Below are 17,587 nucleotides of genomic sequence, written 5' to 3' on the forward strand. Positions count from 1 at the left end.
CGACAAAAACCAAAGTAAAAATATCAAAAACCCTTCCTGCCCCCTCTTGGGACTCCTAAATTCAAATAAGTCTATTTAAATAAGCCTGTTTAACAGTCTAGGCTCCACCTTTGATATTTGGGGAAAGTAACACGTGCAAGCTTTTACAAGGATTGAAGAGGAAAAATATCGCGCCAGTATTTGTAAAAAATTTAGCTTAATAAATGCTTCAATATTTTTTTCTTTTCTTCCAAGCCGGAGAATTGGGGGTGTTAAATCTGTTTCACACGTCTAGATCAGGTCATCACTGGAAAGTCGGCAACAGTTATCCTAACTGTAACTGAAGACGCTGACAGGGTAGGAATGAGAGCTAGGGAATACCTAGTTACCCATTTCGTAATTTTCCCGCGGAAAAGCCTCAACTGGTTTCTCAGAGGTGAAGAGTAGGATAGGAAGAGCATTCTGTTTTTACTAAAACTACAAGTCCCAGCACTCCCTGCGGCACACAGCTACAGGTCCCAGCAGGGCTCATCAGCAGGACCCCCGGGTTCTCTTAGAGACCCGGAGTTCGGTCCGAGAGGGCACGGGGCGTGTCGAGGTGCGGAAGAGGAGCGAGTCAGGTTTTGAGGACGCTGCGCAGACGCCACTCACGGGTCGGACGTGACGTAAGGATTGTTCCGGCTTCGGCCTCCGCCGCTGCCTCCGGTACTTCAGCTGCCGCCGCTGCCTTCGCCGTGGCTCGTTCTTCCTAAAATGGCGCCGCTAGATCTGGACAAGTATGTGGAGATAGCGCGGCAGTGCAAGTACCTTCCCGAGAACGACCTGAAGGTGAGCCGGGCCGGAGGCCGGTCTGCTTGCGAGGCAAGCCCCTTCCGGCTGCGGGGCGCCCGCCGGCCCGCCCTTCTCCCTCGGGCGGACCCCGGTCCCGGTGCGGCGGGGGGCGCTCCGCGGTGCGAGGCGACCGGGTCCGACACGGCGAGACGCCGAGAAGCAGGGGAGTCCGATACCGAATGCTGGCGCGGCTCCCCGAGGGGATCCCGGGGATGTGCGGCCCCGGCCCTCAGGACTCCCAGCCCTAGCAGCTTTGCTGGAAGACTCTTCCACTCGGACACGCTCGGTCTCCCGGGGATGGAGCCCGGCCGAGCCCGGCGGGCGGTGCTCCCGGGAAGGGGTCCTCCCAGCAGAGGTGACAGGAGCTGCCGTCTGCTCCAGGGACGCGGGTGGACGGAGGAGGGAAGCCGGGGGGCGGGACCGTGTGGCTGTGACGGGAGAGAGGTCGCCTCTGCTTCACCACTCCGCTAAATTGCTTCTTAGGAGTTCGTTTTCTCCTGCTCACTCGGCTGTGGGTCCCATTTCTGAGCAGGTGATTCAGCTAGTGGACAAGCGGTCGCTTATCCAGAAGTTCCAGTGTGTTAGGACCTCTGAGCTCTTTCCCCGTAAGCCAAAGTGTCGTTTTCTCGGTTTTCCGAGGAGGGCTCACTCAGTTCAAGCTGAGAGCGGTAAAGGACTGAAGGGAACGGGAGCAAGCCGTTGGTGTCCCGCTGTTGCAAACGTGTTTGCTTCCGCTAAAGCTAGTGCTTAGTCCCCATTGGTGTTTGTCCCATGTTGCTAGTGTAAGCTTTATTCCATTAGCTTTGATTTACTGTGCAGTAAATGCATAAATTCTCGATCATTTGAATTCTTTTATGATGTTTTTATAATCAGTTTAAGTCAGGGGCTTAAAACTATTGTTTCAAGAGAAAATTATCTTTTTGTTAATGAATGATTACTTCTCCTAAGCAAGATTTTGCTCAGTGTGTGTTTTCCTGTCTCATTTGGTACATGAAGTTGATCAGTCAACAACTATGCAAAATATTTAAGACCACCTGTGCTGTTTGTGTGAAAGTACCTAAGTTGTACTTACATGTTGATTGTGTGTGTTATGTGGTTGGTATCCATGTTCAGGCGCTTGCATCTTTCAGTCATTTGTCTCTGCTTTGTGCTTGGTAATTTTTTTTGGGGGGGGGGAATTTGTTTTCTTTCTGAGATGGGATCTTAAGATAGGTCTTGTTGGGACTGGAGAGATGTCTCAATGGTTGAGTGCACTGACTTCTCTTCCCAGAGGACCTGGAAATTCTATTCCCAGCAAGGATATGACAGTTTGTTACCGTCTGTAACTCCAGTTCAAGGGATGCAGTGCACTCTTTTGGCTTCTGCAGGCATCAGGCACACACATGTTTCACAGACATACATGCAGGCAAAAAGTCATACACATAAAATAAAAATAAATTTTAAAAAAGTTCATGGTGGCCTTCAATCCACAGTGTACCCAAATGCTGTAACCTAAACTACCAGGCCTGACTGCTCTATACTTTTTCTTTCTTTTCTTTTTATTATTATTATTATTTTTTTAATGATACTTTTTTATTTTTTATTTATTTATTATGTATACAATATTCTGTCTGTGTGTATGTCTGCAGGCCAGAAGAGGGCACCAGACCTCATTACAGATGGTTGTGAGCCACCATGTGGTTGCTGGGAATTGAACTCAGGACCTTTGGAAGAGCAGGCAGTGCTCTTAACCACTGAGCCATCTCTCCAGCCCCTATTATTATTTTTTTATTTTTCGAGACAGGGTTTCTCCTTGTATCTTTAGGGCTGTCCTGGAACTCATTCTGTACACCAGGTTGGCCTCGTACTCACAGAGATACATCTGCCTCTGCCCCCCCCCATTAAAGGTGTGTGCCACCACTACCCAGCCGCTCTGTATAATCTTAAGTGCTGAGCCATCTCTTCAGTTCTTAGTGTTTAGCGTGTGCGCACACAACACATACACGGTATCATATAGCCTAAACTTACCTTGAACCCCTGGTTCTGCTTCTACCTTAATAGTGGTTTATTTTATTTTATTGTAGTGTTAGGGTTAAACTCAATTTTTAAAATATTTATTATTTTTATGTATTTGTATGTGGACCTGTGTGAATTTATATGCCCCGTGTGTGCTGGTACTAGCAGAGGCAGAGGGCATCCTATCCCCTGGAATTGGTTTTATAGATGGTATGAGCTACCTGATGTGGGTGCTGGGAATCAAACCTGAGTCTTCTGCAAGTAAGCTCTTTTAACGGCTGAGCCATTTCTCCTGTTGTGTGCTTTTTAATTTTATTAATTTATTTTGTTTACCAAGACAGGATTTTTCTGTGTAGTCCAACTGTTCTGGAACTCACTAAAGACTAGGCTGACCTTGAACTCAGAGATTCACCAGGTACCTCTGGGAGTTTGTGCAAGTGAGTACAGACACCCTCAGAGGCCAGAGGCATTAATTAGATCTTTCTGGATCTGTAGTTATATGCAGTTGTAAGCAGCCTGACAGGGTGCTGGCAATAGAACACAGCTATTCTTCAAAAGTAGTATGTGCTCTTAACCACTTCGTTATTTCTACAGCCCCTCTGTATCTGTTTCTTATTAGACGTCCACAACCCCCTAAGTTTTTGGGTAACTACTGGGTGATGGGGAGGGTTTCCCTGTCTTGGAAATAGTTTTATCGGATTGATTTGCTTGTGCTGCCAGTCTCTGGTATATTTACTGTTTTCTTGGTTGCTTAGTTATCGTAGGCCAGTCTTGCCTGGAACTCAGCTAATGTAGCCTAACCTAACCTTGAGCTAGCTGTAATTGCAATCTTCCTGCTTCAGTCTCCTGAGTGTAGGAATTACAAAGGTGCGCCAACATTCCTGACTATCTAGTGTTTATGAAATTCAGTTTTAGTCACTTTTGGTGGCAAATACATTTAATCCCAGCACCCAGAAGAAAGAGGCAAGTGGTTCTCTGTGAGTTTGAGGCCAGTGGTCTACAGAGTGAAATTCTATCTCAGAGAGAGAGAGAGAGAGAGAGAGAGAGAGAGAGAGAGAGAGAGAGAGAGAGAGAGAGACTCAATTTTATTTGTGTTCCTTGGCGTAAAGTACAAACTAAAAATAGGCCAAGGAAATATTCTAGGGGACTTTATTTATTGTGTGTGAATGTTTTGTCTAAATGTATCTGTAGCATGTGCATGTCTGGTGTCTGAGGGAGTCAAAAGAAGTCTTCAGATCTCCTGGAATTAGAGTTTCCAGGTGGCGTACTGGGAATTGAACCTAGATAATATGCAAGACCAACAAGTGCTCTTAACCATTGAGCCATCTCTCCAGCCTTGAGTCTTAAAAAAATGTGTGATTTTTTTAAATTTATTTTTATTTTATGTATGTGGACATTCTACTTGCATGTTTGTTCGTGTACCATATGCATGCAGAGCATAAGAGGGCATTGGCTTTCTTGGAACTGGAGTTACAGAAGGTTGTGAACTACTATGTGGGTGCTGGAAATTGAAACCAGATCCTCTGGAAGAGCAGCCAGTGTTCTTAACTGCTGAGCCGTCTCTCTAACCTCTAGCAATGTCTTTTTTGAGATCTTAGTTCCAAAATTCTATGAGAAGAAAAAGAGAAATAATTGGAGACACTTAGTAAATATTACCGAAAAGATCCTTGTACATGCTAGGCAAAGCGTCTATCATCTTACTCTGTAAAGTCTTACCTTTCTTACCCTTAATTTTGGGGAGAAACTTAATAATGGCTCAGAGGTTAAGAACACCTCGGTTCAATCCCAGCTCCCACATAGCAACTCACAACCATCTGTAACTCCAGTCCCAGAAGATCCAGTGCCCTCTTACGGCTTCCTTGGGCCCATGGCACACAGATATACATTCAGTCAAAACACTTATACACATAAAATAAAATGAATAAAAATCTCAAAAAAAATTTTGGGGGGGAGGAGGACTTGGGGAGGGTCCTCAGTTGTTAGAATATTTGCTTAGATTAAATGGAGCACTTGACTTGATCCCCAGCAATGAATAAAATCAGACTTGGAGGCAGAGGTGGAAGGTTCAGAACTTCAAGGCCATCCTTATCTATGTAACAAATTTGAGGGTGTACTATTTGAGACCCTGTTTTAAAAAGTAAAAATAGAGCTGGGTGGTGGTGGCGCATGCCTTTAATCCCAGCACTTGGGAGGCAGAAGCAGATGGGTCTCTGTGAGTTCAAGGCCAGCCTGGTCTATAAAAGCTAGTTTCAGGACAGCTAAGATACATAGAAACCCTGTCTCAAAAAACCAAAAAAAAAAAAAAGAGTAAAAATTGAGGGGTTCTATAGCTATAATATCGAGATTATCTTCTTATCTTCTTCCCCCCTTCTTCCCTCCCTCCCACCACGACCCCTGGTTTTTTGAGACAGGGTCTCACTATGTAGCCCTAGCTGGCCTTGAATTTACAGCAGTTATCCAGCATCCGCCTTCCTAGTTCTGGGATTATATATGTGCATCACCTTGTCTGGCTACCATGCCAGGCCACACTATGCTTTTGTGTAAATGCTAGAAGCCTGTTTTCTAAACCCTTTTTGTCTTTTGACTTCAGAGTCATATTCTCCTGTGTCATCCTAAAATATTCTGTAGTAATTCTGCCTAATATGAGCATAATGCCTTCAGTTTTATAGTAGCTACATTTTTTAACATAAAAAACAAACAAGAGATAGACAAGTTAGCTGTCATTAAGGGTGTGTAATGTTCATGTAGAGGACCGCCCTTGGTTCCCAGCATGCAGGCCTTACTTCTCACAGTCACCTGTAATTCCAGCTACAGGGGATCCAACATTCACTTTGACCTCCTCAGAAATCTGCGCTTATTTGTGCATACCACTTATCCACATTTGCACATGATTAAAAGTAAAATAAAGCTAGGCATGATAGTGTATATAAGTCATAGCACTTGAGGCAGAGGCAGGCATATCTCCTGAGTTCAAAGCCAACCAGGCCTTGTTTCAACAACACAACCTTGTTTCAAATAAAATAACAAATTAAAATAAAATATATCTTGATACTGGGGAGGTGTTCTTCAAAGAGCTTGTTGCTCTTGAACAGGCCCTGAGTTTAGTTCCCAACACTTTACCCACAGTGGGTGATTTATAGCTGCCTATAACTCCGGCTCTAGAGGACCCAACGCTTCTTGCCTCTTCAGGTACCTGCACTCATGTGCACAGACCTACACAATACACATAGTTAAAAATAATAAAAATAGGGAGCGGGGGGCTGGAGAGATGGCTCAGTGGTTAAGAGCACTGGCTGCTCTTCCAGAGGTCCTGGGTTCAATTCCCAGTGACCACATGGTGGCTCACAACCATCTATAATGAGATCTGTCGCCCTCTTCTGGGGTGCAGGCATACATGGAGGCAGAATGTTGTATACATGATAAATAAATAAATCTTTAAAAAAATAAAAATAGGGAGCTAGAAAGATGGCTAAGAGGTTAAGAGGCTGCTCTTCCAGAGGTCCTGAGTTCAATTCCCAGTGACCACACACATGGTGGTTCACAACCATCTATAATGACATCTGGTGCCCCATTCTGTCATGAAGGCATACATGCAGGCAGAATACTGTATTCATAATAAGTAAGTAAATCTTTTTTAAAAAACAAGAAAAATGAATATACCAATTTTATTATGAAGTATATGTGTGAAAGAGAGACACACACAGAAACTAGGGCCTTGCACATACCAGAAAAGAACTCTTACTACCAAGTTTATCTCTATCTTGTGTGTGTGTGTGTGTGTGTGTGTGTGTATTTAAGACAGGTTCCCAGACTTAGAGTAGTCTTCAACTTTCGATGTGGCTAAACCTGGCCTTGATTCCACATTTTCCTGTGGCCATCTCTCAAGTGCTGGGATACAGGTGTAGGACACCATGCCTATTTACTAAGAAGCCCCTTGTGTCAGGTAATACCAAAGGTAGAATTAGAAGTATCTCTTTCCCTTTGGATGTCTCTCGGTATAAAAGAGATTGGAGAGACGAAGAGATGATCATTATACAGTGTAGCAGGTGCTCTAATAGAAGGCTAAACTTGGGGCCTTGAATGTGAGTTAATTGTTTCTGTTTTTGAGACGAGGTCTCAACTTACACCTGGCACTATTTACAGCAGTCTTCCTGCCTCTGCCTCTGTGGTGCTGAGATCACAGGTATGCCCCTGAGTTACATTTTTACCCCCGCCCCCACTCCTAAAAAAATGTTTATGGATACTAGAAAAATATAATTTTGAAATGTTGTTAATATGTGGCTAACTAAACGGAAAAGTCAACTTAGAGAAAACTATTACAGAGATACATTCTTTCTTTCTCTTCTTATTTTTGAAACAGGGTCTCACTATGTAGCCCTGACTGGCCTGGAACTTGCTAAGTAGCTAGCCTTGAACTCTAGAGAGATCTACTGGCCTCTGCCTGCCAAGTGTTGTGATTAAAAGTATGGCCCCTATACCTGACGGGAGAGATATACTGTTATATGGGAATAAGAATCAAACAAAACCAAGAAGGTATCAGAATGGATTTTTCTAATTATTCTGAAGAAATACTCTTGAGGGATTTCTTCTTTTTTTTTCTTTTTTTTGGGGGGGGTGTGGTTTTTGGATTGGGTTTTTTTTTTTTCCAAGACAGGGTTTCAGAGAAACCCTCAACTGCCCTAGAACTCACTCTGTAAACCAATGTGGCCTCAGACTCAGAGATTCACCTGCCTCTGCCTCCCAAGTGCTGGAATTACAGGCATGTGCCACCACCACTTGGCCTCTTGAGGATTTCTAACGGCAGTAAAAGGGAGCTTTTAGAAATAACATTCTAGCAACATTTTGGACCCTGGAGTGGAATGGGACATGACTATGGTAAAAACAGGTGTAATGGCAAAGCCCTGTAACACCAGCACCTAGACTGTAGAGGCAGGAGGGTTATCACAAGTCCAAGGTTTTCTTCAGTCACAGAAAGAACCTGAGCCACAGGAGATCCTATCTCAGACAAACAAAAAAAGGACAACATATTTGAAGGTCAAGAGGGAATACAGAGATGGGGCAGAGGATAGAATGGGAGGGAGACAATGAATGTGTATTTTGAGGAAGAAGTAGAGAAGAGAAATAGGATCATGAATCTGTTATTGTTCTCAGATAATTAACTGAGCATGAATAGGGAGAGGAACATAATTTTCCTAAATCTGAGATAAGACCAAGAGTCTATTTTTCAGATTGTGACCATTTTGAACAGTAAGAGGAACAATGTTTTTCTGCAAACAAAACGCTAAACAAAGCTCTGAAGGCTTTTGGGAAAGGGCAATCTGTGTCCTGCCCACAGTGTGGCTGGGCTCTGTGAGGCCACTGCTGGTGAAGTTGCTGACCTGCAAAGGGTATATACTGAAGTTTCATAGACTTTTCTTTATTTGTGGGTACTTGATAGGAACTTATGTACTACTTATGTTACTTGTAACAGAAGTGTAGTGCTGGAGATTGAATCCAGGGCCCCTTGCTTGATAGGCAGTTCTCTGCCACTGAACTGTACCCCTAACTGGAAGCTCCTGCTGAATCACAGAGATGAAAGGCAGTGTTTTAAGGGGCTTAGGGGCATTGCTGTCTAAATGCTCATTTGGATCTGCAGAACCAGCATTTATAGGCGGCAGCTAAAATTGTACTCTAAATAGCATACCTGGGTTGGATGAAGGATGAAGGATCCTGCCTAAGTAGTTGACATGTCTTCTCTAGACACTTAGCCTTTGAGATTGACAAGGTTTCTTGTTTGATGTTCTTTAGTTTGTGGTGCAGGGATTGTAGATAGGACTAACAAGCAGTTCAGGAGTTGGTTACAGACTAGATCAGTCTCAGTTGGGCATAAATTCTGGCATATTAGAATGTGGGAACCATGGAGACTTTTGGGATTCCACTCAGGATTATGATCCATTTCAAATGTTTATTAAATGATAATTTGTTTTGTTACAGAAAGGATAGTAGGTGTTTTCCAAAGGTCTGCTCAATAGAGCAGTAAAATAGAATAAAAGGAAAACAAGTCAGAAAATAAGTTAAGATGGAGCCAGCAGTGAAAGTATAAAATATATATGGTATATAAAATAACAGCTGGAATGAGCAGGTCATTTCCTAAAGATTAGATACATAAGCATTTCTAGAAACTAATTTTAGAACTAACTTTTTTTGTTTGTTTGTTTTTTGAGACAGGGTTTCTCTGTATCTTTGGAGCCTCTCCTGGAACTCGCTCTGTAGACCAGGCTGTCCTCAAACTGAAAGAGATTGCCTTGCCTCTGTCTCCCCGAGTGCTGGGATTAAAGGCGTGTGCCACCACCACGGGGAAGAACTAAATTTTTTAGATGATAAAACCAGGAGCTACTCAGGGTAATCACTGACCCTGATAGAGGAAACAAAGACATTCCTCTCTTAGGTCCTCCCTAATACTGTTTAGTCATAGTATCTTTTTTTTTAAGATTTTTATTTATTTATTATGTATAGAAAGTCCGCCTCCATGTATGCCTGCAGGCCAGAGGGCGCCAGATCTCATTACAGATGGTTGTGAGCCACCATGTGGTTGCTGGGAATTGAACTCGGGTCCTCTGGAAGAACAGTCAGTGCTCTTAACCGCTGAGCCATCTCTCCAGCCCTAGTCATAGTATCTTGTGTGTCTTGTTTATAGTCCACACAGTAACAAACTCCATAGAGGCTTTATTCAATAATGAAAACATGTTACTACGGTTTGATTGCATGGCATCAATCAAAAGTATAATTTGGGAGAGAAAAAAACGGTAGAAAAGGAGGGTAGTATGATGAGAGTGAAGACAGGCCTTTCTAGATCGGGGCTCTTAAACCTCTTCATTCACAACTCTTTTTTGTTCAAGAGTTTTATGAAACCCCGGATATACAGATCTATAATTATATAAGTTAGACATTTTTACTCATAAAAATTACTTTTAAAATCACTTTAAAACAAGTTCTTAAAGTCAGGCAGATGTAGTGGTATGCACCTTCAATCCCAGCACTCAGGAATCAGAGGCAGGTGGATCCCTGAGTTTGAGGGCAGCCTGGTCTACAGAGCAAGTTCCAGGACAGCCAGAACTACACAGAGAAACCCTGTCTCAAAAAGCCAAACTTACTGCTGCTGCTACTACTACTACTAATAGTAATAATATTAATAATAAGTCATTTGGTGTCCATGTAATTTTACCACTTACTAAAATGAAAGAAAATTTGTATACTAGTGAAATGGGTGTGCTTGTTTTTAAGTCTATAAATTTATAAGTCATGGTTGAATATTTGATATTGTAAGACAACATTTTCAGCATTGATGGATATTTTGATTTTATGATGAGAATGCCGCTACATATTTATGTATTACAGAATGATAGGACTGTTTCAGAAATTGTTGGAAACTATGTCTTAATCCCAAGACAAAGTTAATTTAGTGACTTTAAAAAAAAATGAAACTAAGGCTAGACATGATGGTGCACACTTTTGATCCCAACACTCAGGAGGCAGAGTCAGGTAGATCTCTGTGCATTCAAGGCCAACCTGGTCTACATAGGGATTTATAGGACAGCCAGCACTCTAGAAACGCCCTACCTTTAAGAAGAAGAAAAAGGAAGGAGAATTGGACTAAAGTCAACAACTCAGGCAGTGATTTTTATTTTTAATTTTAGTTTTTATTTTTTGTTTATTTGAGACAAGGTCTCACATAGCCCAGGTTAATCTTCAACTATATAATTGACGATGTCCTTGAAGTCCTCATTCCCTGCGTCTACCCCCAAAGTGCTGGGATTATAGGGAGCACCATTGTGTCCAGTTTATACCGTGCTGAGGATCAAACACATGTGTTCAGCAGATGCTCTGCCGAATGAGCTACGTCCTTAGTCCTGCCTTAAGTATATTCTAAACTTTTTGTATTTGCATTTATCTTTAAAATCTTCTATTGTACTGATCACTTCATTCCTTTCTCAAACTACTTTAATTACAATGGCCTTAGAATATGTTTTAAGGGCTGGAGAAATGGCTCAGCAGTTAAGAGCACTGACTGCTCTTCCAGAGGATCCGGATTCAATTCCCAGCACCCACATGGCAGCTCACAACTGTCTGAAAATCCAATTCCAGGGGATCTGACACCTTGACACAAATGCACATAAAATAAAGATAAATAAATCATAAAAAATAAAAAAGAATATGTCTTAATAGCTGATGTGTCAATAATGTTAATATCAATATTATTTTCCAAAATTAGTTGAGTAAATTTTACAGTTCTTGTCCCCGACAGATAAAGTTAGTATAGTTTTTACATACTCCTGCCACCCAATCTTACCAAAGAAGTCACTATGTTAATTAAAACTATGCAATATTTCCATATTAATGAAAAGCAGCATTTGCAGTCTGATATATTAAGCAGGGTTCAGCAAGTAATGAACTTTCTGCACTTGTGTCTTTTGAAATGTGATCCCCATAGGAGGTGGCAGAGCACTTTCGCTCAGTCCCTCCCTGGTCTGCATTTTTTCTTCTGCAGTGCTGAGTTTAGACTGACTACCTTGCCCAAATGTTTACTTATGAAGAATGTGTTTATTATCCTCCATTTATCTCCAAAAAGCTTGAGGTTTGCTGTAAGCTGAAAGTGCTTATGAGAGGTCATAGAGTTATGTCATCAGTGAGATCAAGATCTGACTGCAATTCATTCTGCTTCAATAACCTCTGTTCTTAATCAGTTTGCTGTACTGTTCTAGACTTGAAAGAACTGTTAACCAAACTCCATTTACAGACTAGAGGTGCATACACATTTTCAATGAGAGAACTATTCTACACCTATTGCTTTCCTCCAGTTAAAATGGAATCCTAGTTAATGTTTATAAATCAGGTTCTATAAAATTTAAACCAAAAATAATCCAGGGTAATCCCAGATAGATGAAAAGAACATGAAAGAAAAACATGTTAGAGAACCGCAAGGGAAATAACATATTTATCAGACTCTCCTCATTCCTACTTCTTAGGAACAAAATACCTGTATCTATGCCTCAGAGATGAGCTTCTACCCAGGACTGACACAGAGTTGTGAGGCACTGAAGCCATCTCTCTATTTTATTTAGCTAGTATTTTAAAACAGGGTATTACTGTGTACCCCTAGCCAACCTAGAACTCACTATGTAGACCAGTCTAGCCTCTGCCTCCCAGATCCTGGAACTAAAGATGTATGTCATCACCATCACCCCCAGCTAATTAAACTTAGTTTGTTTTTATTGTGTGTATACATGTATCATGGTGCAGAAAACAACTTGCAAAAGTCAGTTCTCTTTCTTCCACCATGTGGGTTCTGGGGATCAAGCTCGAGTCTTTAGTGTTGCCTTTATCCTCTGAGCCATCTCTTTTTGCCCCCAGTAAAGCCATATTTAATAATCCTAGAGACCTCTGGTGACACACAGCATTTAGTATACAGCCATTTCCTGTTTCTCCTTCAATAACAAAGCTGTCAGAATGAGACGTGTTTCACAGCTAGTAGTTCTGGAGAGAGGCTCCCTGCTGACAGGCATTATAAAGCACTGTGTTACTCTCACCCGGGCCATATTCACCTGCTTCCTTCCATGGTGAGTGAACTGAGTCCCAAGACAGTGCCAAGAGCACTTCCTTACACAAGAACAATCCCTCTTGTTGCCTTTTAAATTTTGTTATTTGATGTATATGGGTGTTTTGTCCTCATGTCTGTCTGTACACCTCATGCATACCTGGTGCCCTAGGGGGCCCTGGACTGGAATAATAGATGATTGTGAGGCTGTCAGCTGCCATACACTCCAAATTTAGCAGTTTATTTTGAAAATAAAATAAAGTAATAGGCAATTTGAGAAAAAAGTACACAGATGATACTCATTAAATTAGTATACTCATTAAATAAATAAAATGATTAAATAAGATCAGGGAAGGGGAGGGTATGTACCCTTCTGCAACTCCAGAAATGAGTTCTGCTGTCCTGCAGATTCTTTAATTTCCAGAGTGGGGAGGAGAGTCATGGCAATTAAAGCTACCTTATAAACATGTAAATCTACAGTAGCAACCAAATGTAGGCACTTGGTGGAATTTGGTGGTCTTTCTTTTGTAAGCACAGCAAGTCCCTATAATAAGATAGGTACTGCTGTCTGATCCACAGAGGAACAAGTTAACAATGACTGTAGATCCATTCTCTGTTTAATTTTTTTTTTTGCATTAATCTCATTTTGACTATCCTGTCAGCTTTATCTGTGATGCTGTACTCCAAGAATTCTCTGCAGCCTAAGTCTGTGCCTCCAGCATCTGCTCTGACTCTATAGTGAGTCCTGCAAGCCAGACAACTGAATAGTGGTCCGCTCCAGTCCCTCAGTTCCTGGGAGCCCAGCAACCACACCACCCACATCTAGCCCCTTGCTTGCTTTTTTCTTTTGGGAGGGGTGTGTTTTTGTTTGTTTGTTTTGAGACAGGGTCTCTCTACATAGTTGTAGTAGTTTGAATGTAATTGGCTCCCATAATTTCATGGGGAGTGACACTATTAGCTGTGACTTTGTTAGAGCAAATACGGTCTTGTTAGAGGAAGTGTGCTACTGTGGGGGCAGGCTTTGAGGGTCCCTATGCTCAGAATACTGCCCAGTCTCTCATTTGACTTCCTGTTGCCTGCCATGCTCCTCAACATGATGATAATGGACTTAATCTTTGAAATTGTAAGCAAATCACCCCAATTAAATGTTTTCTTTATAAGAGTTGCTGTGATCATAATGTCTCATCACTGCAATAAAAACCTTAACTAAAGCAATGGTGGCCTGGAACTCTTTGTATAGACCAGACTGTCCTGGCTGGAACTTAAAGAGATCCTTCTGCCTCTGCCCCTGGAGTGCTGGAATTAAAGGTGTGTGCTGCCACACCTGACTCTTTTTTCTAATTACATTTTTAGTTAATTTGTTATATGCTTATGTGTGTGTGTATGGGAGAGATACAGGCACCACTCACACTCAGATATTGGGACAGCTCACCCATGCACTTATTAACAGGGTCAGCTCTACTGTGCTTCCCAGGCAAGGTGCTGGGTCAGCTCACCTGCCTGCCATTGGTGGAAGAGGACAAGGTGGGGAGGGCATCTTTCCCTCATCAAGGCCACCTTGTGGCAGACGAGGGGGATAAAACCTACTCTCCCATTCTCATGCCCTCAGGACAGCTCACCTGCAAACCCCACCCCCACCCCTGTGAACAGGGTCAGCTTTATTGTGCTCCCCAGGCAAGGGCAGGACTGCGCTGCAGCCAGTGAGGGGCGGGGCCGACTCTCTGCTACTACTATCCTCTTAGCACAGTAGTAACAGGAGTCATGGATGTAAACATAGACTGACTGTGTACCCAGGCATGGGCCCAGGTGGTAAGCAGGCCACTCACACTAGCTTGGTCCTCACCGCCTTCACCTCTTCAAATCTGCCCCCCCCCTCTTTCTCCCTCCCCCCTTCTCTCTCTCTCTTTCTCTCTGTCTCTCCCATATATTTCCTCCCGGCTGCCTGGGACGGGTAGGTGTGGTGTGTGGGTCTTTTTCCATTCAATCCCCCCCCCCCTTCTCTCTCTCTCTCTCTCTCTCTCTCTCTCTCTCTCTCTCTCTCTCTCTCTCTCTCTTGGAGGGGTTTGTTTGTTTTGAGACAGGGTTTCTCGATGCAGCAATCCTAGCTTCCTGGAACTCACTCTGTAGACCAGGCTGGCCTCGCGCTCACAGAGGCCTTTTCCTCCCGAGTGCTGGGATTAAAGACTTGTGCCACCACCCCACTCTCCTACTCAGTCTTAATGGTGCTGTACCAGATCTTGTGTTCTGCTCAGGCATGTGCTTTTATCTGCTAATTAAAAAAATATATATCTTTATTATTGATTCAATGTATAATACAATATTCTTACCTTTCAAAGGAAGGACTTGAGGTTGGGGGAGCTGGAAAGTTGGCTCTGTGGTTAACGATACTTGTTGCTCTTGTAGAGGAACTGGGTTTAGCTCCCAGCACTTATATTAACTCACATTAACTCTAGCTTCAGGGGATCTGAGACCTTCTTTGGCATGCAAGTGGTACATGCAGGCAAAATACTCACACATATAAAATATTTTTTAAAGGAGAGACTTAGTTTCTCTAAATATTAGTCTTTGTATTTTTTAATTTAATCCTTAGTTTTAATATTGTCGTGAAAGTTGACATTTTTCTTCCTTCTCTTCTTTCAGCGACTGTGTGACTATGTTTGCGATCTGCTCTTGGAAGAGTCGAATGTTCAGCCAGTGTCAACACCAGTAACAGTGTGTGGGGACATACATGGACAGGTAATTTTCACAAGGAAGTTTTAGGGTTTGTAGTCAGTGATCCATTTGTTTCTAACTTGTGCTGCAAAATAAAACAAAACCCAGCTGGTGATTAGGTGGTGTTGGTCTTCATGCTATGCCTGGTTCCTGGTTCACTGCACTGACAGATAAAAGCAGTAGTCAAATATCTCATGAACTTTGACATCTACTTATAAAGTGTAATGCACTGCTGAGTTGTTGTTTGGAGCAGTGTAGGGTGTTCCATGATGGTGAAAGATGCAAAATATAAGACTAGGTGCTCATAGAAATTATAGTTAGCAAGAGATGGTTTGGTCTTGTTCATTCATCAATGTCTTATTAGAATCTGCTCATTTCTTTAATAAGAATGAAAATAGCAAAAGTTTAGAAAAGCAAATTGTTGCAAGATTTTATAGCAAGTCACTGATAGAATAAGATGAAAAAGATTTAATCTATTTCTTCGATGGGACTGTAGGACCTCGAATACCTGCTGACTTATTTTTTTCATTTTATTTATTATTTTTAATGTGTGTGTTTATGTTGTGTAATGTGCATGTGTGATGCGCCCATAGAAGCCAGAGGAGTTGAATCCCCTAGAGTTTGAATTGCAGGTGGTAGTGAGCTACTTACCTGGATAGGTCCCAGGAATTAAACCCTGGTCCTCAGGAAGAATGGTTTATGCTCTTAGCCACTGAGCCGCTTCTCCAGCCCCTATCTGCTGGCTTTTGTTTATACAAATTCCAAAGCACTGACTAGAGGGCACAACTTAGCATTAGACTTGGGAACTAAAAGCTAAAAAGCTGGTTCATAGCCTGCTGTGTACATACAGTGTAGTTGGGACTGTGGAACCTGAAATATGCTGTGAAGAATCACTCTACCACACAGTTGACTGACTGCAATTTCATTCCCTGATGTCATGGCATATAGGAGCAGAAATGTATCTAAATTGGCCCTGAATAGAGGCTGCTTCATAAATAAAAACCATTTTGACTACTTACAAAGCTATTTTCTTTTTGCTTTTTCAAGCAGTTTTCTGGATGACGAGGTTATAATAAGCCTGACATCTGTAATGCCAGCTCCTAAATAGAAACCTCATGATGTCATCTTTGGTCTGTTAGCTTTCTGTAGAGTAAACTTTAGAGAATGGATTTCTTAAGTTTCCTTGTAACTTGCCTCCCCAATATAATTGACATTTGCATTTTGTTACCTAAAGCAGTACCTTAGCTTATGTGTATTTTTTTTTCAAGGCCTTTTAAGATTTGGGAATTAAATCTTGGCAGTTTTGCTTATACTTTATTTCTTCTTACAAATGTAAATATTTGAAGTCTGTTTCTTCACATGTCTCATTCACAATTTATCTTAACTCTTTCACAGGAATTTATAATCAGCATATATTGCTTTTCTTTTACAGTTCTATGATCTTTGTGAACTGTTCCGAACTGGAGGTCAGGTTCCTGACACAAACTATATATTTATGGTATGTAAACACTAGTGATATCAAGTGCTTATTCAAAATCAAAAGGCTCTGGCTTATTTTATGTAAATTCTATAATAATTGCTATTTAAATGTATGAAAAGGTGAGTCTTACTTCTCTGTATTTTGTCATGTCTTCTTCTTAAACATAGTTGCTATGTTTGTAAACTTACTGTACAAATAGGACTGAGTTATGACTGCCAGTAATGGCAGGAGGACCACATAGAACCCCTGGTTAGACTGTGGATGGGTGACTACACAAAGGTATGATTTGGTATATCATACTTTTTTCTAATATACACTTGTTATTATGGTGTATTTTTTTTACTCTGCTTTTTTAATGTTGAAATTTTCTGAATTTGTGTGTGTGTGTGGCACATGCACATGTTTTTGTAGTACATGCCATTAAACAGCCTTGGCTGTTGTTCATTACTTAGGTGCCATCTACCTATACTTGAGACAAGGTCTCTCATTACCCTGGAACTCCCTAAGTAGGCTAGGCTGGCTCTCCAGAAGTCCCCAGCTTCTGCCTGCCTCTGCCTCTTCAGTACTGGATTGCCAGCACGTAGCACCACGCTTTGCTGTTTCTATGTGGGTTCTGGGGATTGAATTTAGGTAGAGGCTCATACCTGGAAGGCAAGTACTTTATCCACTAAGCTATCTTCCCAGCCTATTGATAGAAATTTTTGAAGATTGATTTATCTTTTATGTGTCTGAGTGTTGTGCTTGAATGTGTGTCTGCACCACGTGTGTACCTTCTGCCTGTAGAGGTCAGAGGAGGGCATTGGGTCCTATGGAACCTGAGTTCCAGATGGTTGTGAGCCACCATTTCGGTGCTAGGAATCGAACTCAGACCCTTTGCAAGAACAAGTGTCATTGCAAAGTTCTCTGTCATTAGTAGTATTTTAAGTTTTTTAATCTATTATTATTTTTTATGTGTATGGATGTTTTGCCTTCATTTATGTCTATGTATCCCATGCATGCTTGGTTCTCTTGGAGGC

The 17,587-nt window shown here is 41.9% G+C and overlaps 1 protein-coding gene across 1 annotated transcript in view; it reads left to right on the top strand.

The window, feature by feature from the left end:
• The first annotated feature begins 486 nt into the window (after positions 1–486).
• Positions 487–17,587, top strand: part of Ppp6c (protein phosphatase 6 catalytic subunit) — a 31,872-nt gene continuing 14,771 nt past the window's right edge. Inside the window, exons 1-3 of the mRNA XM_075986040.1 lie at positions 487–807; positions 15,020–15,115; positions 16,524–16,589. Coding sequence (XP_075842155.1) covers positions 733–807; positions 15,020–15,115; positions 16,524–16,589 — 237 coding nt within the window. The 5' untranslated portion in view covers positions 487–732. The remainder of the gene's footprint in view (positions 808–15,019; positions 15,116–16,523; positions 16,590–17,587) is intronic.

This window comes from Microtus pennsylvanicus, chromosome 9, assembly GCF_037038515.1.
Source record: "Microtus pennsylvanicus isolate mMicPen1 chromosome 9, mMicPen1.hap1, whole genome shotgun sequence".
Classification (NCBI taxonomy): Eukaryota; Metazoa; Chordata; class Mammalia; order Rodentia; family Cricetidae; genus Microtus; species Microtus pennsylvanicus.